At 40.5% G+C, this 24,956-nt stretch overlaps 1 protein-coding gene across 1 annotated transcript in view; it reads right to left on the bottom strand.

Moving 5' to 3' along the window:
* Positions 1-20,989, bottom strand: part of EZH2 (enhancer of zeste 2 polycomb repressive complex 2 subunit) — a 50,339-nt gene extending 29,350 nt beyond the window's left edge. Inside the window, 2 exon segments of the mRNA XM_030943170.1 lie at positions 272-395; positions 20,971-20,989. Coding sequence (XP_030799030.1) covers positions 272-388 — 117 coding nt within the window. The 5' untranslated portion in view covers positions 389-395; positions 20,971-20,989.
* Between the last annotated feature and the right edge of the window lie 3,967 nt (positions 20,990-24,956).

The following is a 24,956-nucleotide window of genomic DNA, read 5'->3' as shown; positions in this document are numbered from 1 at the left end:
AAATTCTAAATTGAATTTGAAAGAGTATGCAGCTAAAGAAGCTGCCATATTAGCTCTCCACAACCTCTTCTGATACTTAAGATTCTCAACCCAATCACATATAAATGTATCATACGTGTTTATAGGACCACAGAGTGAAGACCAGTTCTCAGTAGGCCGACAAAGTATTCAACGAAATTGTTACAGCAAGTGTTAACTGTAGGACACATACTACAGAAAATAATCAATACTTGTAAAACTTAATAAGCAATAGAACCAAAAGATAAAGTACCTTTACTTCATCGGCACGTCGGAACCTCTTGAGCTGCCTCAGTCTCATATATTCTGATTTTACACGTTTTCTCCAACAAATTGGTCCCTTCTCAGATTTTTTTCCGGTTTGACCCATGATTATCCTACAAGAGACAACATCATGTTTGTATTACCAAATCTGACACCACTGCTTACAGAAATTAGATAGGAAAGCAACATTCCTCTAATATCTTTCATATCCAATTATTTTAATTCCTTTCAATCACACACTTGCAATACCATCCTAATCTAAGAGGGAAAAAAAGGAAGACATATGTAAGTGATAGGCACCAGAAAACAGTAATTTTAATTGCAAATCAGTGGACCCTTCACATTTGCACTTCTAATGCCTCTATACAAAAAAGTATCTGATGGATTTAAAGGGGTGAAGAGGAACAAATCCAGACTCCAAGAAGCCTTTTAAATTAACTTCTGGAGAACCATGTTCACAGCAGACAAACTTTTTCCTCCTTGCAGGAAGGGTCATCTCCACTAAAACATCAACTCCTACAACAGACTTCTGGAGTTGACCTCAAGTACAGAGTTACCCCAAGGAGTACTCAGTCCCCCCACCCCGCCACTCAAGCATGAAAAAATTGTAGAAATTCAGGCAACGAGTTTTGAAACAGCCAGAATAAGAGACTTTGCTCTTTTCTCAAGTATTCTATAAGACCACAAGCTGCCCACTGATTCCACTTTACTGATCACCCTCCTAGTGCCAAGTGGTTCATTTTTACATTACAGGACTGTTGGCAATGAAGCTGTATTTTTATGTTATAATCCAAACGCCTTCCTAGAATATGCCAATCTGCTCCATATTTTTCAAAATCAAGGACCGTATGCTACAGCTATGCTGGCAATGACTATTTTGACAGCATCCTGAAACTAAACCACTACACCAAAGACTGGCTTCTTCTTAAGAGCTGCATTGTAAAACCTACAATATTTCACTGAATAGCTCAAAATATCATTCACATGGACTGAAAGGCTGTAACATCCAGTTGCCCAGGGATAAAACATTCTCAAACAAGCATAATCAGTTTGAGCAGAAACAATTCCAGCCCTTCTAATTATCAAGGCAGGTCAACATGAACAGAGGTGTCATCTCTGGCCTCAAATCCAACGCCCAGTGCTACCTTCATGGCGCACACTAGAGCTCCCCTAACAGTCATAAGCACAGCTTTATCCAAGTTACTGGAAGCTTGCTGCTCTATCTTCAGCAGTTCTGTAGAGGTTGGATTTGAGTTCTATTAGACTTTATGATGATGATGAGAGGGAGAAATCAATACAGAACCTGTTTATTCTCAAGACTATGCATTCATTTACAGTGAACACAAAGGTAGTAAGTCTATAAAAGCCTGAAACCATTTTCATGCAAGACTTAATAAGATTTAAAATAATATTTTGCAAGAAAAAATGTTGGGGTTTTAGATTTAGGATGAAAAAATAATTGACAAACAAATAGCAGAATTTCCAACCCAAGTCATGGAAAACATCCTTTGAGGAAAAAAGACACAGGATACAAATAACTACACGATGCACCTGACTAGACAGAGGGTGAGGACATTTATCTCACCATAGGGACATAAATCTAGAACAAGGCATCAAACACAGTTATCCTGCTTCCATGCACAAGACAGCAAGAAAAACCCACCTATACCCATTCACCACAACCCTAGCGGTTACAAAAGATAAAAAAATAAAATTATACTTAAAAAATAATCCTAGGCCATTCATGTTTGAACACGGACAAGACAATCAGTGATTCAAAGTGCACTTATTAAACTTTGAATACTTATTAAAGAGCAGCATAAAAGCATTATGAAGTATAGAAAAAACACTATCATATACTAAACTAGCAAGGTAAAAATATTGAAAAACAACCCGTTAACTGGAAATAAATTAGACATAGAATAAGTACCATTAAATAACAGACAACCTCAATTTGTAACAGTACAGAACATCAAAATTGCTTCAGTTATGATTTAGCCAAAAGACATGGGAAAAACATCAATGAACTCAAAAGATAAATGAAAGCTCAGCTGATGATACTGAAATAATATAGCCCATAAAACTGAAACACAAATTACATTTACTTACTCTAATACTGCCCCAACCACAGCTCTTCTTATTCTAGTTTCCTGGATAATAACAAATGACTCCAGCTTTAAAAAAAAGCTTTCTTAACTGAAATTAAATTGCCAGATAAGCCCTGCTCATCAGAAGCAGATCTATACAGAAGTCACATATAATTGGATTAAAAAACAACAGACAAACCCAACAGAATTTCCATCTTTCTTTCACACAACTTAAGTACAGTTCCAAGTAGCCCTGAGAGAAATACAACCCCATTAAAAAAACCAAAAACAATCTATTCAATTTCCCAGTAATGAACATAACTGCTACCTGTTGTATTAAAATGGTAACAAAATAATACTTCTACAGATTAGTACTTCCTTTTAAAACAGCCTAACTTACACTCAGATTATTCATCTGAAAACAAACATAACTTTTAAGAATACTCTCCTCTTGCACTAGGTTCAAGTTGCTATCTGGGGTACAGTACAGACAACCTAACGGTCAAGGCACCAAATAACATGCGATAGAAAATGAAAAAATCTGCACTGTTGCTTACGTCAGGCTACAGGAAGAAAAAGTTCTCCTACATAAAGCCAAAATGTTAATGTGCAACAGTCAGTGGGATATACGTCATACATTAAAGTCCAACGTGTATAAACAAATTAGAAACTACATCTTAAATGGTAAGTCCACATTAAGAGAAAAAGCACTTAATGGAAAGGAAGCATATGCGCAGAAAAAAATTATATCTAGGGGAAAAAAGTGTCTTGGATGCATGCTTGTAAAAATTTTCAGAGATTGTCAAAATTAATATATTACTGGTCTCTGAGCAGCAGAGAACCAAGTGAACCATGTTTGTATGTTTTTGGCAGTCTAACATAACCAAAGTAGAATTACCGTGCTGCTAACACATGTACTGTGGTAGGAGACAATTGGTTTTGTGTCCCAAATCTCAGAAGAAAATACAGAATAAAAATAAACCAAGGCGGGGGGCAGGGCAGGAAGAGCATATTCACAGAGTTAATTCTCATGCTGCTATTGATAATCTTCACATTAGGACTACAGACAAATGCCTTGGATGATTTCTCACATCAGTTCAAAGGTCATCCCCAAAACTTTAAATTTAAGAAGCTAGACCTGAGAAACAGAAGTTTCACAGGCAAGGACAGCCAGTGTTGGGGAGCAAAAAACAACAACTATGAAAGCAGGGTGCTGTACTCTGCTTCCCATCTCTGAAAGCAAAAGTAATTTGGAGAATTAAAAGACTTCAGGGAAACATCAACATTATCTCTGGGGCAAGTTCAGGGTTGGAGATGCTGTCTCAAGCTTACTAGTGGTCTACTTGCCTAGAGCTTGTGTGTAAGACAAACCTCTCCCAAATCACTTTCTTGTGCACATAAACAGTGGAACTGGTGAAAGTACTCTGAACTGTAACAGACTACACAGTTCCCACTTTGCTAGGCAAGACAAAAAACCTGCACATTTTCCTTAAACTACACTGTATGGGAGTCACAGCTAGGACTGCAGAGCAGAGCTAATGAATGTTAAGATCAATTTGTCAGAACTAGCCAACTTTTCACATAAAGTCTCAGAATACTCCCTACAGGAGCCGAAGTGGCACAAGCTAAATCCCATCTGTCTGAGAATAGTTAAGTCTGTCTTAAGACAGCACAGTTTAAAACAGTTTCCATTTAATAAATAAAACATGATACTGATTATCTTAGTGCAATGGCCCGATTCCGAGAGCCCTTAAGCTTTGTCCCTCTTCTCCGTTCCCATTTCCCCTTCTGAATCCCACCAGTTGCTTGTATTGTTTTAAAATCTTATTCTTTCCCTTTTTTTTTATCCTTTTGATTAAAATGGTCCAGAGAAACCATCTAACTGCCCAAGAGCCAAGTCCTGAGAAGTTCTTTCTAAAAAAAAAAGAGAAAAGAAAAAACTATGTAGCAGCCAAGTAAGTTATTTATGGGCAGAGTATTGCCTCTCCAGAAGAGATACAAAGAAAGCAAGCATAACTCCACAGCAGTGATACTGTTTCTAGAGAAAGCTCTTCTCCCAAAGCGCGCTACCACTTCCATGTACGACCTCAGCTAACCCAGACAGATCTCACCTGGCATCACAGTAAGGAGGGAAACCTTGCCATAACTCCCTGGACCCTCTTTGCAGGAGAGAGAATGCTGTGGGCTGTCTCATTCCAACTGGGTAATCACCCCAATGCCATGACAAAAAAGGACATAATTATACTAATAACAGGACCAATGCTATTCCAGACCCCCACCAAGTACAAAAAATAACAAAACTAACCCCTCTTAAGAAGAACAATAAGGGGGTACTAGGAATGAGACATACCAAAGCCACCAAAATGCAAATTTAAAATAAAAACTTACAAGAAAATAGAAACAAAGACATAGGTGTTCTTTTCAGTTTCTACTCATACTTGCATAGCTGGAAATGAAAAACAAAAAAATGGCAGTGTCCTAAAGAACATACATTTGTTTTTTAAAGAAACTCTGCTGAGCATTTCATAATTCTGTACAAGACCCACATCTTTACAGTAAGTTTTTAAGAAAATTCATGCCCATAAACTTAAATTAGGCAACCTTTACTTTCAGCAGAAAAATTCTGTACAACACATCTAGGATTCACAATGAGACAAAGAAGTGTAGAACAATTTCAGCTCAAATTGCTCCTGTTTTGCCTACAGAACATAGAAATAGCCTTATTTAAAGACAACGTCCTATTTTTCTTCAATCATTTTGGCAATATCCATCAGTGACAGACAAGCACACAGATAATTCTCTAAATTAGGCAGTCTATTCAAATAGTCATACAGCTGTCAAAAACTATATTTAAGCTCCTCTGGCTACCATGCCAAATTTCAGAAAAATAGATAAATTAATGAAAATTTTCAACTAAGAAGCATGGGAGAACAAATGAGGGGGCCTGCCCTTTTAAAAGAACACTATTAGTTTGCAATTGTACTTAATATTACACAGTATTTTAAACTGTAGGAATATTACATTATCTTCCCACTACTCAGGATCCCTATTTGGAGATATTTATGATTCAAAACATATTTTGTACAGTACAGTATAATTTACAAGCTCTTTTTTTTGTGAATTAATCTACACTCATAAGGTTATTCACATACTTTAAATATATGGTAATATAATACAGTACTTCAGAGCACTCTTAACCACCAGTTTCAGTGCAGGGGGTGAGGGGACAGTGAGGTTGGAGGAGAACGTAAACTCAGTGGAGAAACTGCATTTGAAATCTGATGCAAATAGAATAATGAAATAAGTAATCATGGGGTTTTTTGATGCCTGGAGTAGTGGGAGAGCAAAGAAGGTATAAAATAAATCAGATGGGGCACGGGCAGGCAGGGGAGAAGTACTGCTTCTACCTCCCACAAAGCCAAATGCTTTCACATGTGCTTCTCAGAAGCTGAGGTCCAAAGGAATGTATTTAAGCGCAGGACCCAGCTCAATGGATGACACCACAGTGCTGCTTGATCTCCCTTCCAGCTCTCCTTTGGCACTGCCCACTGGAGCCCAGTGTACAGTGACCTACTGCCACTGACTGGAAAAGCCTGCACTGGCTCCAGGAGCTGGCATTTCAAATCCTACACCCTTACTCATTTAGAGTCAACACTACATCATGAAGGTCCTCAGCAAAGTAACCTCCTCAGCAGCAATGGCACCTCACCATCATTCCACCCTTCCTAACTCTTTATTTTCACCCTAGTATGGCTCATTAACTAGATGCAACTGACCAAGGATCAACAAAAACTCACGATTGCAATTGTTTTCAGAAACACAGATGAGTTTCACGATCCCATCCTCTGCACAACTATAAAGCAGGAAGAATTTTATAGAAATTCTGGCCAACACTAGAGAAAAACTAGAGCAGGCAGTGAAACCACAAATGGGCACTGGTTTCATACATCACTGTGCTCTGGAGTGGCAGGCATGCTCTTTAGCTGTAAGCTCTTATCAGATCCAGACAGCATACAAGTCTTTCAGCCCAAGCTTATGCAATCTTGCTAATGGACAAATTATTATATAATAAACCCTACCTGAAGCCAACACAACAACACAACTCTTTCAAGCATCTACAGAATGTAAAGAGGAAAAAAAAAAAAAACAAACCAAAGAAAACCGACCATACCCCATCACATCCTTCTATGCTTATTCACAAACAAAAAAAAAATTTTTACTTGGGCAGCAGAATTTAGGACAACTTTCACATTCAACCCAAAAATGCAGAATTTTAGCAACAGAAGGGATTAACAACATTTTTCCACAAGCCTGCAAAAAAATTCAGTACTTGCTAGAAAAAAGGAAAAAATCCAAATATCTCCATTAAGAATGCATTTCAAGTATCAAAATTCAATGAGTTAAGCTTAGACCTGAAGTTGTTAACTTTACCAAACTACCTCATAAAGAACTAATATAATCTTTTTGTTACAGGATTTTAGAGCACAATACAATAAAATGATTGTTCAACTGCAGCTAACTATTTTTCAGATATGTTAAACTAAAATTTACTGCTTAGAAACTCTTAGAAATTTCCTTTTAGTATTGTTTTGAGCACCCTAAATGCTAAAACAAGATACTACAGTCCATGAACCTATCCTAAATCTTTCCAGAGTAAACCAATAAAACATATACATATAGCCAGACTTCAAATAAACTAACTTGAAAATAAATTATAAATTAATGCTTTAATCTACCAGATCTGTCTTCTACATTTATATCAAGCTTTTTTAATAGCACAGTGAGATTCATAGAAAAAAAATTATGTTCAAACCCCAATATTCTTTTTTTTTGGATTAAATAAGAAAAACTGTTCAGTTGTGATTTCAGAGCTGCTAAGTCTTTCCACATCAAGTTATGCAAGCTGTAGGTGGGTGGGGGGAAATGACACTCACGGAAACTCAAAGGGCTTTTTACCTGTGCTATTACAGCAAACAAAAAAAAAAAATATGACCAGAAGTTTTACAGCTGCCACTCTGCTTTCTGGATTTTCTAAAGCAAAACAAAACATGGTTTTCTTTCAAACTTATCTATGTAAAATACCAAGTTCTCATTTCCATGGGAAGAAAAATATTCCCAAGGCCACTGTCAACTTGGATATTTCAGAGCCCAAACTAGACCAACTAACAAAAATCTCTGAAATACAACATAGGAAAGATTAATACAGTTTATTAATAATATTTCATAAAAACAACTACAGCACATTTAATCTTTTACAGAAATAATCAGAGAAATAGATGGGAATAAACTGTAGTGTGTTTTTACTATTTTATATTACAGAAATGTGGTATTTTAAGTCTGTAGTACAGTTCAACCTATTTTTAAACAATACCTAAAAATACTTATATATTAAATTTATATCATGTTGTTATTCCATATGCTGAAGTACTATGTCATTAAAGGCAGTTTAAATTTCAAGAAATAACTTACATCGAATGCTACCATCAGTTCAACTTCCTCAAATGCTATTTGGTGTCAGTTTGACCTGGAAAAGACATCATCTGTCCACTATATCAATGGTCACTCATTTCTACTTCTACACAGCCTTCTCTACTGTGAGTGCTTAAGTGCTTATGATTCTGTAATCAAACTAGGTCAGGCAAGGAAAAAAAAAAATCTGTCTGAACAGCCCAGAAAATGAGCATACTTGGTTTTTAAATACTTTTTTTCAACAAAACCAGCTCCACATGCCGGTTTGTTCAGCAGCCACGTATTTGTTCAAGGTGTTCAAGCCATGAATTCTTGAATCCACACAAGGGACAGAGCAGAAACATAGGGGCAGAAACAAGAGGCAAAGAACTAAAACAGGAGAGGGCAACAGCTCAGGCTTCAACACAAGTGTTTGTGAAACCATGCCATCCCTCTGATACTCAGTTTTCCTGGTACAGAAAAAATATTCTTAAAAAACAGAAACAGGAAGCATTTATTAAGCCATCCATGCCAGCTGTGCCACTCTTTGGGCAGATAAAGGCCAACACCTTGTATCTGCCTACAAAGGCTTAACCAGTACTGGGTTCTCTTTGAGGGTATCTAAAAGAAAAGGATCAGTTAACTGATCTAAGCAGGTAACTCCAAACATTTAATCTGGTCTTCCTCACTCTGACAGGCATCAGTGGTTGTGGATGACATAGGTTAACAAAACATTCATGATCGGTTCTGACAAGATCACATTTCTGCAAGAATGTTCTTGATCACTCAAGATCACACAAAAAAACTTCTACAGGTTATTATCAAAGACAAAACTATTAACTAACTAATCTGATGGAAGGAGGAGAACCATCAACAGCCTCAGATGTCCCAGTGCCAACCCCAAACTGAGAAGCAATGACTGTGTGTGAAAATTCAGAATATTTCCTTTTTCCTCCTCAAGTTAGCAGAAAACCCCTGCCTTCCAAGCAGAATTAACCACCTGTTCTGCAGCATGGGTAACAACCACATCCAAGACATTTTAGTGTCAGCCCTCACACCAACACAAACTGGTGCTGGCTATAGGCTTTCCAGGTAATACGGCAGCTCCAAAAGCAGAAGGTCTGCTGCCATAAATAGTCATGCTTTTATTATAAGCAGTCTCATTATAAGTAAGCCCCTATTATTGTGACAGCTATTTATTTGTAATTACTATTTGCAACACTAAAATACACTTCAATTAGTAGAATCCCTTTTACACTACCCTGTCACTATGATATTGTAAGGTTATGTACCACCAACCTGAAGATTTTGCCTCCATTGAAATTGCTGTTAAATCCAAGGCCAGCGTACTTTCTCCTTCTTGCATAAACAATGGTTACTAGCTTATTAGTAATTACCTAACAGAATTTCACTTTGAAGAACAACATTTCAACCAAAACTAAACAGCACATACACTTACCTATTTGCTTTTGGAAGCTGAATACAAATACATCCTAGTGTACTGCTCAACTAGGAGCAGGACAGGAAGTGGGATCTTAAAATGGTATTTATTTCCTCTCTTCATTGTCTGTCTACACTACCTCAGCATCTCAGACAGACTTTACATAGCAAATATGGTAAGTTTGATTGTGCTAATCAGTTACTTCAAATTGCATATTTTCTGCACTCAAAAGCATAGTTTTCTAACTGGACCAAAGCTGTTCATGATGGCATCATAAATATCCAAACTGGCAAGGAAGAAGCGGAACCATGAAACCAGAATCAAGGGAAAGCAAAAAAACCCCTCTCCTCTTCAATGCAAGCAAGCCATTCCAGCATATCATCCACTTGTCTTAGACTAGAACATTTATCTTCCACACCATGTAAAACATATCATTCACACTGTGTAGTTTTTTGTTCTTCACAGCACTTTGCACAATGAATGCAGTTAATGTGTTAACTACTTCTGCAGGAGTAGCTTTCAAGAAGCTGTTTCCTGCTATCTCTTGATCAACTAAAGATTGCTCTGAAAAGATGTAGTCAGTGGCAAACAATGGCAGCAAACTTGTCTACATCACTTGCCAGTGCAAGACAGATGAAAAGCTCGCGTAGGTTCCTTCAATTGCGTTCTGCCACGTACGTTCCGCATCCCACTACAGCCACTCAACGAGTATTAGCACGAGGCAAAGGCTTCGAGGCACATTCTATTTATTCCTACAAATATTCTTTTAGAGTATCACATGTAAGCTCCCCAAACTCCTGAGCACACTCTTAAGAATGTGTCATACTTTTGTGTGTTTCTGGGCCTTATCAAAATTGAACTAGTCACTCCAAGAATTTCAACCACTACATAACGGAATTAACTCCCTACAAATTTCCTTTCCTTCACAAATCGGAACTAAACCCAGACAATCACAGAATTTGAGCACTGTTCTAGCTCTTCTACTGAAACATGCTAATCTATACTAAAATGAAAATACAAGAGACAACAGACAAGACTCAGTAAGGGATTTAATTTTAATATAGGAAGAAAATTCTTCCTGGCGAGTGTGGTCCAGCATAGAAATGTATTAAACAGAGGTGTCAGAATCTCCACTCTTGAAAACATTTCAGAAGTGGTCTGGAAAATATTATTCCAGTGTTGGCCTAACCCAAGTGGGAGACTAGATTAGAGGACTTCTAGATCTAAAATTATTCTACAGTCAATATATCTCTCAGCTGGGCCCACCACCTCAAAACCAGAACCACACTATTTCTAAAGCTCATGCCAGGGAGTTTATTTGCCTTTTAAATTTCAGGTAATATTCAAAAGATTAAAACAATGAGCACTAACACTCTCAGTATTTCAATCTGTTACAGACACAATGTGAAAAACATTACCATTAAAGGAACAATAATTTGTGAATTAAAATGCTTATGAGCTTAATCAGACTAAACCCTTGGGTTTGGTGTACAATCACTGATTCTTATCAGTAGAAACGTTAGTCTCCTTTAACAACTCCATCAACTAGCTAGTTCACACACTCCTTCCCACTACTATTCCATGTGTTGGTTCATTTGAAAGATGCCTTGTTTGGTTAACAGGACAGTTAGAACTTTCAGCTCCCTCTCTCAGAAACTGTAATTAAAAAAGATTGGGAAACTCTTCACTAATTAAGAAAGCAGTCTAACTAGAATGCTTAAACTGAACATTATGTTTAAAATAAATAAAAGACCACATATAAGGGCTGTTATTTTCAAATTAGTTGTCTTCATATCCTAATGGGGTTCTGCTTCTCTTATAGCCCAACCTTTGTGCCTTTGAAGTGTCACTTTTTCAAACCTTTCACTTCCTGCCATTTAAGTGACCACAGCCTTAGCTTTCACTTGGCATACTTAAGATCAGAAGGCTGATCTCTACCCTGGTATATTAAATGGTTGGTTGTCTTCTGGTTCAGGGTTTGTTTTGGCTTTTTTTCCACTTTTTTTTTTTAACTTAAACATATTCTAGAAGAAATCACTAAGTGAGTCAAGTGGTAGACACATTCACAATAAGCAACTTTTCTATGATTTGCTTCCCCAAAATGTGTTGAAATATGTGACACTCAATTATTTCTTCCCAAACACAATGTTTTTTTGGGCCTTGTTACTACCCACTAGCTCTTTAAGTTAATAGCCACCACTTTGTATTTCAGGATACTCAAGACTAATGAGATGCTTCCCTGTATCTTTTGAGTAAGAATTTCAGCTAATTTCAAAACAGGCTTATAGAAAAAAAAAAAAAATCCCCATTTTGTGGCAATTTCACACCTGGTCATGACATGCTACCTTGATCTATGATATACAAAATGACTATGCACAGCCCTTTCTCTTACAGCATGTACAAGTGGGTATCTCAGTGAACTAAGAATACAGTTTCATGACATATTTAATCCAATTAAACTACTTATTTGTAGTAGTACTATTATGAAACTAACTTATTAACTATATTAATGACTACATTTTTATTTGCAGGATTATTTCCCAAACTAAAACAAGTTACCACTGGAGGGGTGATTAAAATATTATAACATAGGTAATACCTTGAATCTGAGCTGAGCAGTGTGTCAGAATTTTCTCTAAATGGCTGATTTTTAGCCTTGTGATAATAAGGCTGAAGAACTCTTCTGCATACATAATCTACAAGAACTTCTGATGTAAATGGTAAACATAAACCAAATGTGACATGATTTACTGTCCACTAAGTTACATATGTTCTGCAACAGTTTCATGAAGGACTACAAGTGCTCTGGCATTACGAAAAGCTTCAGCAAGAACACATATTCTATGAAAAATGAAAAACTTAAAGAGATTGGGGAAGTCATTAAAAAGCAAATTACTAGGGAGAAACACCACTTAGGGCTGCAGACACCGATGTGGCAACAGAGAGCAGCCCCTACCAAGCAATGTCACTGCAGCCAACCATCATTCCAAAGACTCACTGTCACTGCCCTCTGCTCCAGTATGTAACATAATTACATACAGCATTTTACAGCAGCTACAATCCTGCACGTACACCTAGATGTTGCTAGGAACTGCTCCTATCTTAAATATTAGTCCAGATTTGGTAGGAGCACCTGTTCGCCCTCCACGTATTTAACTCCTGACTTAGGCTTGCCTAGATCATAACACATACTTTCCTTCATCAATTACTGTTTCCAGGCTGTTTTTAACAGTTGAAGTAATCTCTCCAAACACAGCTCCTCATTACTGCCCAAACATATCAGACAAAAACTGCCAGCTTTGACTTTCAAGCATCACCCCTACTTTATGCTGGCATTGCTACAAAAAGAAGCTCTTTTACTTGCACCTGTGCTATCATTTCCCTCCTGACAGCGGGAGCATTTTTGTAGCCATTGACAGAAGCAAGGAAGTTTTCTGGCTGAAAATATCTTGCTGCTTTTGACTGAAGAAAGTGAGCATCCAGTCATTCTGGCCCCACCTGAGGACACTGAGCCATGGCCTCAGGCCTTCCAATTTTCAACTCCTTGTGACAGTACTAAATGCCTACGTCTGCAGATCAGTTTCTTGATGTGCTCAGTTCATACCACTTATTTTTGTAAATGCTCTCCTCACTTAGTAAGTCAGAGTAGTTCAGTTTTACTGACACACAAGACAGGAGGGGAACATGTCAGCTCGAGGGCTCACAGAATTCATGTTTTCTTCAACAATGCTCCCCATCTGATTTTTTTAAATTATAAATGTTAGTTTGCCTGCTACAGCATTTTGTTTCTTGCTTTCTCCCCTAACAGTTCACATACATAGTTTAACACTATGTTGCATTAAAATCCTCTCAGGAGTTTCTACCATTATTATATACTGACCAGGCAGATACTAAAAACTCCTTCAGACAAGGAAGAAAAAAGGAAAGAATGAAGCGTTGAGAAGCTCTTGGATATTAAACAGAAAGAAATGGTCATTCACTCCCTTTTGCTTCTTGGAAAAATATGAGAAATCTTAATTTATCTTCTTGCTCTTTTTAAATGAGAATCTTCTATTTTTCTGCATTAGAAAACTAACAAAGCAAAGCAACTGCCAGGATTCAACACCCCTTACTCTATCTGCCAGCATGTTAAAAACTTTGCAGCTCAGAGTTTAAAAGTAACTCTTGATCTTCCAGAAGCATAGCAGAAAATAATCAAATTCATGTTCCTTAACATATAAAACAATCTTAATCTGCTTCAGAAATCTAAATAACAATAATTAAGAAAACCCACAAGAACTCATCTATCATGACAAACCCCCCCAACAATTTTAAAAGTTTTTGTAACTAATTATAGGTTGATTAAACATGAAGTGCCTGAGCAAGATCCCACAACAGCACTGGTCTAGAAATCAAGCTTATTTCAGATTTTCTATGAGACAAGGAAGAAGAGCATCAATTTGATGACTTCTTTTTCCCTAATAGCACACTACCTTCAGATTTATTTTGACATTATCTCATTTTGTGCGAGTTCTTCATCTAGAACATTTAGTCTTCAAGAAATGCTGGTATGGATTTTTCTCAGTTTCATTCTCTTCAGTAGAGAAAAACAAAAATGTTATGTTTGTTTATAAGAAAACGAGATTTCAATACAAACAATTAGTTTTTCAATACATTTCCCTAAACAAATACAACAGTAGAATACAAAAAGTAACAGAATATAATTTGTTTTCAGACAGTCCTTAAAAGAAAAAGATAAATCCGTACTGGAGTGTTCTATCTGTATAAGCAAGCCTGCAAATTTCAAAGCTATTCTTCCCTTCAAAAAATCTGTGTTCCCACTTCAGGATTTAGAGAAGTAAAAACAGACATTAAATCATTACTGAATACCACTTAAAGAGTAAGAGTAACCCATTTAAAAGAAAAAGCTTCTGAATTCCCTCCATTACCGCTTTCTTCCAGCATATTTCAACATTTGATACTTTTAGAAAAATACCGGTTTGGAAATAAAAACAAGAAGTTCAAGTACTTGTCCACTTGGGTGGGGGGAGGGGAAAGAAAGAACAGGGAGACCATAACCAAATATTTTATATTAAAGACTGAACCAAATTGGCAGTAACTGAAACTGACTGACATCTCACTTCAGTTTGGGCAATGTGAGCCATACACCATGCACCAGGTAATGCAACTACTTGCTTTTCACTTGGATATCTGCATCTATAAATACTTCTAACATTTGCATGGATGAGTAAGATTATTTGGCTCAAAAAACAAATAAAACATTTTAAAACTCCAAACGGCACCACAGCAACAAAAAGTTTCAAGCCCGAATTTGATCATACTTTTTACAAGTCACAATTAAAACCATCCCACGTTCCTCACAGCAAACCAAGCCTGGCTATTTGTCAGGAGAAAGAGTTTTATGTATAAAACTTGAGCGTCACCTTTGAGTTGCTCAAATGCATACCTCCAGAATTTCTCTTTTCACACTCATTCACAGACACCCAGAGGAGTTAGATGACTCCCACACACATTCCAATTAACCTCTGTTGCCTAACACCTCCAACTCTTAAAAATTTAGCTTTTTGATATCCTGGATAAATCTGGCAGAAAAAGTAACACTTGCTAGGAACACTTAAGACATGTCTCCACAGGCAAAATAATTTATGATGAGAATTTGAAGAGCATAGTCTATTCCACCTGAACTTGTTTTGTGGACACACCTTTTATACTCTAAAAACTAAAATAGCCACAGGTTCTTCTGTTCAACCCATACTTGCAAAAGCAACACACACACCACACAGGAAAAACCCCGATGCACAACAATTCAGGTTCAATAGTTATTCCATACTCCTTCCCTGCTTAGGCAAATAGCCTAAAGGCTTAACTTTGAAAGACATTACACTTCCATGTATGCAGAATTTACTGCAGAGCAGTCTGGCAAATTGAAGCTAAATTGGTATTTGCCATTTGCCTGAATAATTCCAAAATGAGCTTCAAATGATGAAAGTAACCATAAGAGTTATTTTAAAAACAATCATTTAAAATTTCACAAAATAACTGGGTCTAATGTATGGCATCCTTATTCTGTAAGGTATGCAGCAATGAATCCACCAGCACATTATATTAGATGTAGCTTAAAAAGGAAAAAAACCCACAGATACTACTTTTCCAGAAGCTTGACTTAATACAGAAAACTAATTAGAAACAGTTTATTTTGGAAAAAAACACAGAAATAAGGTCTTGGGACCTTATATCTCCCCACTTCAAAGCAACCATGTACATACATTGTTTTATTCTTAACATAGTTTAATCACCAGGAATGGTTAAACTATGCTAAGAATAAAAACAATGTATGTCATCCTCTTCTTCCAATACTTACTGAATTTAGCTTTGCACTAAACACATTGGCAACAAATACTAACTAGAAACGTGGCACAAACTAGTAGACATACAACAGGAAGAAGTTATCACAAAGGACACAATTTACACTGTCCTGGTTATATACTGTAACACTAAAAAAGAGACTATAATACCGACTTCAATCTTTTAATTTGCCATGGTACAGTTCCATGGGTAAATCAAGTCTCTATAGCACACATCCATACGACTTCTTACAGAAGCAGCAAAATTAATTCCAGCTCTAGAATTTTTTCTTATTAGTAAAAACGAAATCAGACTACACACCAAAAATATAAAGCTTGCCAGATCCACTCATGCTAAGAAACACGGAAAGGAAACCAGCACACATTAAAAAAAAATTAAAATTATATATGAGTTATAAGATTTGAGTTTCCTTCCTTTCAAACACTTTGTTTCTTTAAATTACATCTGATGGCTTTGGGATTTAAACCGAACATGCAGGCTGTGAATAGAGAATGCATGGCAGGAAAAACTGAACTAACCATGTAAAAGGCAGAATGGAAAGGAGCCAGATACAACAAATAACTGACAAGGGAAATAGGCCTGGTTCTAGATCAAAAAACAATTTAAAAATAAAAAGAAATCATACCCTCCTGTAAAGATTTATTTTCAGTTCACATCCAAAAAAGCCTAGGATGTGAACTGCAATTTGTACTACTTTGCAAGCATAATTACACATACAATGTTATTCAAGCAGGCACCATATGTATATACAAAAAAAGAAAACTAATAGCAAATTCTGGAGTATTCTGTAATTGTGTATCAAGGAAGTCTTTATTTGCACACAGTAAGACACCAGTTTTACCTCATTTGCTAATGAAACCATATATATATATCCCAATTAGAAGCTTTGGAAGTACTACATCACATTTTCAAGCAAATGACAACACTGTGCTGATCCCCTCACATCATTACACTGTTATTTTTATCCACAGCATTCAGATCACGCACAGTATGTATCTAAATGTCCAAATGGCCTTCTTACTTTAAGAGTACTACTGATTTTACCACTAGATAGGAAGCAGAAAATGCATTATAAATCATTCCAAGTCAACAGCAGTTTTTACAAACAGAGCACAGGCACAATAAATGAAAAATCCTATGTCCAAGCTTCAGCCAGGTAGCCAAAAGCTTTCTTAAATAAGAGCATGACCCACACTAATTTGGGGGTGAGTGTTGTTTGGTTGATTGCTTTTTTTCTTTGTGGACACAGCAAGGACATTAATAGACATCCTCTTCTCTCCCAATATTTTTAAATTACAATCCATTTACAAACCTTCGGATAAATAATTTATTATATATTTAAAAATTGCCTTATTTTTTAGTATTTTTAAGAAAGTTTAATCTGTCAATTTTATATGCAAATTACACCTTTCACTCTTCTTAACAGTTGCCTGTACTCAAGTTTAGTAGTGTTACTTTACTTCTTAATTCAGAACCAAGTCCACAGTCTGACCCATCTTCTTGGAAATCCAGGTGTATAATCGAACTGCCTATTACTATCAGTTACAGAAAGCAGCACATTTTAGAAAACTTCCCTGTTTCTTGCTTGGAGTGCAATAGAACCGTCTCTCAATAAATTTTATTTTTAGTTTCACCTCATCCATAAATAGACCTACACACTATCATCCCAAAGTCTTTAACTGATCTCTGTGAGAACAGATACAATACCTGCTTAGTAATTCTGTACATTGTTTTCCTTTTAATCTTTAGCTCAACAAAACCCTTGGGCATATACTCAGCTGAAAAATAAACCTGAGCTTTTGACTAACTTGTAACAAGTGTTGTCACCATTCCCCTGTGAAGCACCCCTCTCTCTTCTGCATACAATTTATACAAGATTTTGCTGGTTTGGGTACATTTTATACAAGATTTCAGTTTGCCTCACTGTTGTCCTCTCAGACATAGTTTAAGGAATAATTTTAATTAAAGTAGCTATGTCAGTGCAGGCGTAACTCATCCATTTAAAGACTGACTTAGCCACTCCGGAACAGTTGTACAAGTCATACACTTAGGTGTTAAATGTGTAGATACATTTATAGAGAGATACATTTACAGATGCTGTCTTCAATCAGACACCACTTCAACAGGCCCAGCACAGCTCTCCATGGACCTCGCTGACGGAAGGAACAGAAGGCTGGAAGCAGCTTCAACTTTAAAATAAACGTCCTGTTACTGTCCTACAGCTCCTGTTAACAGTGGTCTCGTTTGTTAATGTAAGCGTTACACAAATGCCTCCATCAAATCACTAAGAATTGTATTTACAGTATGCAGCCCATTTCCTTCACTCTTTAAAAAATCTGGTAAAGTGAATTTTGCTTGGATAAGCAATACTGCCAAAATTACTTTATCGACTCAGTGAACTTCCTTGCTTAGCAAAGGCCAGGTTCTAGTTCTGTTCCTGAGATTTTCAGCATCCCTGCTGGGGAAAACATTATTCCCCCTAAAGCTTCACAGATACTTTTCCTCAAGTCAGCTAAGATCCATCTGTAAGTATTAACAGTAGAATTACAGAACTTCCAGACTACAGCCAACACTAAAGTTTTTCCACAGCACTTTTCCTCAAACACAACGTAAGGCAGACATTTATTAAATGTGCCTGCTGTCAGTATTGCAGCCATTTTTAAAAACAATTCTCACTGTTCAATCACATGAATATAGAACAATCATCTAAAATTGCTATTCAGTTTCACCGTTACAGCTGTAAATTGACTAAAAGGCATCCATGATCTATACAGCTACAGAAGCTGGACTGTCTCGTGAATGGTGACCGAACACTTCTCTTGACTAATTTCAAGAGGAATTTTGGAGTGCACCAACTTTCCTGGGAGCACTGTTGGCCTGCACTGGATTCTAGATGTAGTTGATTCTGACACAAGCTTCTTTACAGAAAGGGGCTTGCACTCTCTCCATATCTAATACAGCCCATGCATACAATTAATACACTACAAAAATTCCCGTCTCCCTAAGCCAAAATTTCCTTGCAGGTAAGAAGTAGCGCAGGAACATTTACATTTCACCTATGAAGGCTGCAATGTTACAGAACAAACAAAAACCAATTTGAAAGCATGTCTTCAAAGAAATCACCATATGTCAGCTTGTTGGCAGTTTTAGGAAGAAAGGAAAAAAACACAGCAGGGGGGAAAAAAGTTGAGCTTGAATTTCAAGTCTCTGGCCTAAGCTTACACACCACCACTTCAGCTCATTTTAAACTGAGAGGTGACATTTTAAGACTATTTGAAGGTACAATTTCCAGTGTCTGCCACTTTTCAAGGTGAAATTAAATATTAAAAAAACCTATGAAAGAACCTGAAAGTTTTTTCCCAATTTTCCTTCTAAATTAAAGTCTTGAATCCTTCCAAAGTTCCAGACAAAAATAGCAGTTGGCATCTCATGGAACATTATACTGTCACAGATTTCTGCACAGGTTGTTTAACTTTAATTGTTACTTTCATTTCTCATGGAGGCGGAGGAAGGAAAAAAATATTTTTCCTTTTTTGTTCTTGTAAAGGAAACTCCAGAACAAGAAATGTGACTTTTTTTTATCCAGTACTTTGTAAAGTATTAGCTCTTAAAACCATTCAACACATCACAGAAAACTTTTGAATTGCATCTCCTAAAATACCGGCAGTGTGTTTTCTGAAAGACTTAGTGGCTGTCAAATATTCGCATTTTAATAATCACTAGTGAGACTAGTTATAGTACACTATGTACAAGTAATACTCACCCTTCTGCAGATGATTTATTGTTACCCCAAAAAAATATTCCCCAGACTCTCAATTTGATATAGACACTGGGGACAAACAAAGAATGACCTTTAAATTTTTATTAATTGGGTAAAGAATCTGAATGTGCCAACCCTAAAAAAATATTAACCTATCTTTGAGAAAAATCCCCACTGAGATGTGAAGATAGCACTAAACCTGCTGGTAAAAACTCTTCACTGAAATCTGTATTAGTAAGAACCAAACTCACAATACCTGAAACTGGAGTTGCTAGCCTTAAGCAAAGACAAACCTATCCTGCTAGAACTAAATTAGCTTCTCCAAACTGTTAAATTATCCTCATCAGAAAGAAAAAGAATCTCCACTTCCAGCTTTAAAAATAAAAAACTTTTCTCTTGCTCCAACAAAATCAATATGGTGCTTTGTAAGTTAGAAATAAGTATCTCGAGTAATGTACAAGTTTGTTGTCCCATTCCTGCCGCACATTTGTGCACGCACTGCCTTTCTTTTGTGTATGAATAACAATTTTGGAATCACCACGAAGACCTGGTAATGTTAAATACACGTGCATGGTGCCACAACACACCGATTTCTTTATCCAGCCACACATTTGTTGCTCACGGACGGCTCAGCCCGGTACTCTCCTTCGCACCTCCCCAGACACCCTGGCTTTAAACAGCACTCCGTATCGCCGTGCTTGGCGATACGACACCCAAACCCCCAGAATTTCCAGCTATTGATGAACTTTCTTGCAGCGTTCTGGAAGATCGGGATCGCACGGCGTTCTCCACGACTGGGAAGTTGGCCGGAGCTGCCGCCAGACTGAGCTTCCCCCCGGCCCCTCCCGAGCTCCCTCCCCGAGCCTGGGGCGCCCCAAAGCCGAGGCGGGAGCCCCCAGCCCAGCCCCGCCGTCCCGCCCGGGGCGCGCTCAGCCTCCCGCCCGGCCGGCCCCGGCTTCCGGGAGCCCGGGCGGACCTGTCCCAGCCTCCCTCCTCCCGGGAGGAGAGGGACGAGCTGCGCGCCGCGCTGCCCACGGCGGGCACACGGATTTCCCCTCATTTCACACACAGACACTCACACACACACACACAGAGACACGCACACCTCCCTCTGCCCGTGCCGGAGCCGCCGCCGCCGCGTGCCGCCGGCTGGAGCCGAGACGAGGGAAGAAAATCGCCGGGTCTGTCCCCCGTTCTGCCTCCCGCCCGGCGCCCCCCGCCCTTCGGAGGAGCGACGGCGAGCTCGCCCCCAGCCCGGGTGTGCGCCCCGCCGGGCGGGGATCGGAGCCGCCGGCCGGGCTGGACGGAGCCAACTTAGACAAAGGGCACTCCAGACTCCATGTCTCCCCCCTCCAGCTGTCACCGGCCGGGAGCCCGCGTGTCTGCCCGCGCCCCGCGGGAAGGGGACGCGGCTGCTCCCCGGGAGCCGCCGCCGCCGCCCCCATCCTCCTCTCCCTTCCTCCCTGCCGCCCCCTCCCCTCCTCCCCTCCCCCATGACAAAGGACCCGGGTATAAATAGCCGCTCCCGGCGCCGCCGCCGCCTCAAGCCCGCGAGGTGTCGCTCGCTCGCTCGCCCGCTCACTCACCCGCCCCCCCGCCGCCCCGGCTCCGCGCCGCCGCCGCTCCCGCCGGTGCCGCCGCCAGCTCCGCTCGGCGCTCCCGCTCTGCCTCCCTCCGCCTCCGGCTGCCGGATTCACCCTCCCGGACCGAGCGCCAAACACGCCGGCCCAATCGCCATCGCGCTCATTGGCGAGCGCCGAGCGCCGCCCCCATTGGCCGGACGGCCGCGACCGGGGCCCCGCCGGGTCAATCGGGCGCGGCGGGGGGCGGGGCGAGGGCGTGGCCTCGCTCCCCACGTGCGGGGGGGGGGGGGGTGGGGAGAACTCTTTGTTCTCGCGCTGCCCGCGCGGGGGACTGGGGGCTCGCGCTCCCCCCGCGCCCGCCGCCCCCCGCCCCTCGCGTTGCCGCTCCCCCCCGCGCGGCGGGGCCGGGCCCGGGGCCGCGCCGCGCCGGGGAGGCTGTGAAACCCTCCGGTCCCCTCACGTGGAGAGGGGCAGAGGGAGGGGACAGCGCAGGGAGGCTGGCGAGAGGATTGGCGGGCACCGGGAGGGGCCGCGCTCCCGCTCCCGCTCGGCGCCGCTGCCGAGTTTGAATCGGTCCGAGAGCGGGAGAGGCGTAACGGCCCTAACGGTCCCGGGGGGCGGGAATGTCCGGAGCGGGCCCTCCGTGCCCGCCGCCGCTCCGCCTGTTGCTGCCCCGGCGCGGGAGCTCAGCCGCCGGAGGTCACTCCAGCCTTTCTCCACCCTCGGCGGGGAAAAATGAAATTGCCAAGATAAGTTTTCCTGGCGGGTACTTAGCCCTTCCCGTGTGCCCGCATCCCGTGCCACTTCCGAGATACGCTGGAGCCCTACCCTTACTTCCACAAGTCCCGTCATCCATCCTTCCTTACCAAATTTCACCTCCCCTCTTCCTTGTGGCTACCTCAGCGCATCTTCAGGGGCAGAAATGAGCGGCGGCCACTGTAAGGGGGTTCTGACTAAGACAAGTCTCTCGCGGAGGAAATAAATCACAAACGCGCCCACGTTGCCAAATCACGCCGTGGGCTTGCGTGGCTCACAGATGTGACACGTCGGGAAAACGAGGATGTATCAGCCCTGGGGGCTGGGGACAGCCCACGCCCGCGGGGCAGCCCCGCCGCTCCCGGCGGATGTCTCGGCCGGCTGAGTCACTTCACAGCGCTGCTGCCTCGCGTCCGCCCGTCTGACCTTTGCTCGCCCAAACTTTACCGCCGCCAGCCCTCCTTCAGGGCACCGCACCGGCGGCTTCCTCTGCCTCGCTGCTCCGCAGCCAGCGCGGTTTCCCCCTGCCGTGGGGGGATGTCATAAATCCCAGCGGCAGCAGCAAAGTGCTCGCTCCGCATCAGGCTCGCTACGTGCTGTCTCCAGCCTCTAAGGTCGCTGTCGTTTTCCCTCGTTTCTAATCCACGAGCCGTGCTCATCAATCTTGTTGCCGAGGTTGTATTTAAACTTGAGGGTTCGTGCACCTTTACTCTGCTGTCGTCCTGCTCTCTGGTCGCTCCAGCCTTTACTCGGCTTCAGCAGGGAAAAATAAAATTGCCAAGATAAGTTTTCTAATGATACTCTCCACCTCCCTTGAGACCAGGTCCCTTTCCCATGCGTCCCACATCGAGTGCCACTTCCGATGTGCTCTGGAACAATCGACATATCCTTGTTTCTGTCATCCTTCCTCACCAAATATCGGTTTCTCTCTTCCTTTTGCTTCCTAGTGCTACCTTAGTGCTTCTTCAGGGTGAAAGTCCAAAAAATGAGCAGTTGCCACTGTATAGAGGTCCGAAGTGATAAAAATCTCTTGCCGGGAAATAAATCACAAATGCACCTTCATCCCCAAATAATGCAGTTGGCATATGAGCCGAGTGAGGCTCGATGTTCTTCTACTTAAAGGCAATGTACTTGTGTGTTTTTATAGTTTCTTTCTATGTGAAAGTGCTTAAAATTTCCTGACTTCATTGTGTATTAAACTTGGAGTGAGGTCTCAAGTGTGGGCATTCCTACACTGTATGGTCTTGATTTACCTCATGGCCTTGAAAAGGTACTTCTAATAGCAGCTCTCTTTCCCTCATTCCTTTTTTTTTTTTTTTTAATCTCTGGTGTTTCATGAGTTACAAGCAAAAAACATACAGTAGAAATTATTTCCTGTTACAGTTACAAGTCATATCGTGCTAGATAGCTATAACCGTCCTCTAATTCTAATGGAGTGGCTGACAATTGACAAAAATATTACATTTGAAAAATATTAGTAATTTCTGGAAATTCAGCTATTTTGAATCTATTCTGCCCCAAGATGGCTGCCACCACCAAAATGGCTACCCAGTCCCTTCACAATTTAGGTTTTGTAATTTATTTTGATCCCTCAAGTTGCATTTCATGAGATCTGGTTTTAGTCAGCAAGAAAAATAACAGTTGCTAGAGTAGGGTGAGGTAACTTAATGTAACAGGTATGCTCAGCCACAAGGTAGAAAGCTCTGCATCACAGAACCTACCCTGTGAACTAAACCTCAGCACTGATCACATCCTTTTCCTCTCTTGCACAGCAGATTATTCACACCTGAAACTGATGCTCACTAGAAAACCATACATGTTTTGAACTGAGTTACTCTTTCTCCTTTCCACTGTACAAAACAACCTCTCCACCAAGGCTCCATTTGAGGCTCTTAAAGTGATGAATTCCTGTCAAGAAACTCCATGAGATGCTGATTTCCTGATCCATAGTTCAGGCTGCCTCAAACATCCTGGAGAATTTTAGTAACAGTTTGATTCTCTACACAGGATAATGTTGCAACGAGCTCCTCACAGACTTTCTGTTTTCACAGAGTAAACCAGCCAAGTAGTTTTCTGCTTCTGCTGTATTTCTGTGATTAAAGAGCAACTATTTGAGCAAGGATCTGTATTACGCAGAGACATTCAGGTTGGATCTTTAGGCAAAAATAGTGCAACAGTTCTTGAAAGAATTACAAAACTCGGTATTTTGAGGAGTCCTTCTCAAAGGAGTGAATTCTGGTGGCAGCATGGAACAGTGCTTTTGAGAAAAGTGGCTAACATTGAAGAAATATTCATGTGTTATAAGACAATGAAATAAAATCAGGGTCAAGAAAAAAGTATTAGTTTTAGACCCTTCTGGAACTGTTGAAAGCATTTGCCTTTTTTTTATAGCTAACACACTGTAGAAGAGCTTTTTCTATGTTCCAGCACATGAATGTAACATGTACGTTCATATTGTATGTATGACTAAAATAGTAGAATAAGGATTTGTCAGTGCTAAATCACCAGCATCAATTAGACATAAAAAAAAACCTGTTTGACAGCAACAGAGGATGCTCCTAACTATGATTGCTTCTGGGGGGAATACTTATGTGCCTCTTTTCCCCCTTTAAAGAGTAACATTTGAGACCATGAAATAAAAGGTACAAACAAAATTTGGCTACAAAGCAAAATTAACAGTTAAGTGGTTTATTTTAGATATTTTTAATATCTCAAGTAAGGTAGTATTTCCAAAGCATAGATTATTCTTCATGCACTATTATCTTAAGATTTCCTTGTAGCTGGAATCATATGGGGTTTTTTCCATCAGGCTGGGGGAACCAAGCAAGCCCTGTCTGGGAACTACCTTGGCCTGGAATAACCAGAGATGTTGGCCAGTTTTCCCCTTGCCCACCAATTTTTTTTCAGGAGAGGCACAGCGAGGCTGCCCCCAGCACCGGCAGCTCGGAGCAGACACGCCGGTAGCTGCATGTGTAATTCTTGTAGATAAGCTGGTGACTTGCTGATGGCAGCGTCGCTTTCCTTTGTGCTCCGGAATGGCAGCGTAACAAAGCTGCGAGCAGCCTTGGGCTGGCTCTCCTCCGCTTGGCGCGGGCTGGTGCCTCCACGGGCCGGTCACACAGCCTCCAGAGCTTCAGCCTGCTCGTGTCTGAGCTCCCTTGCTCGCTGGAGGGGAGGGAAGGAGGATGCACACCCTGTCCTGGTTACAGCTACCCCGACAATCAAAGCCGGTA

The sequence above is a fragment of the Camarhynchus parvulus genome, chromosome 2 (genome assembly GCF_901933205.1).
Source record: "Camarhynchus parvulus chromosome 2, STF_HiC, whole genome shotgun sequence".
Taxonomy (NCBI): domain Eukaryota; kingdom Metazoa; phylum Chordata; class Aves; order Passeriformes; family Thraupidae; genus Camarhynchus; species Camarhynchus parvulus.
The sequence above is the reverse complement of the archived record's forward strand: the minus strand, read 5'-3'. Positions and strand labels throughout refer to the sequence as shown.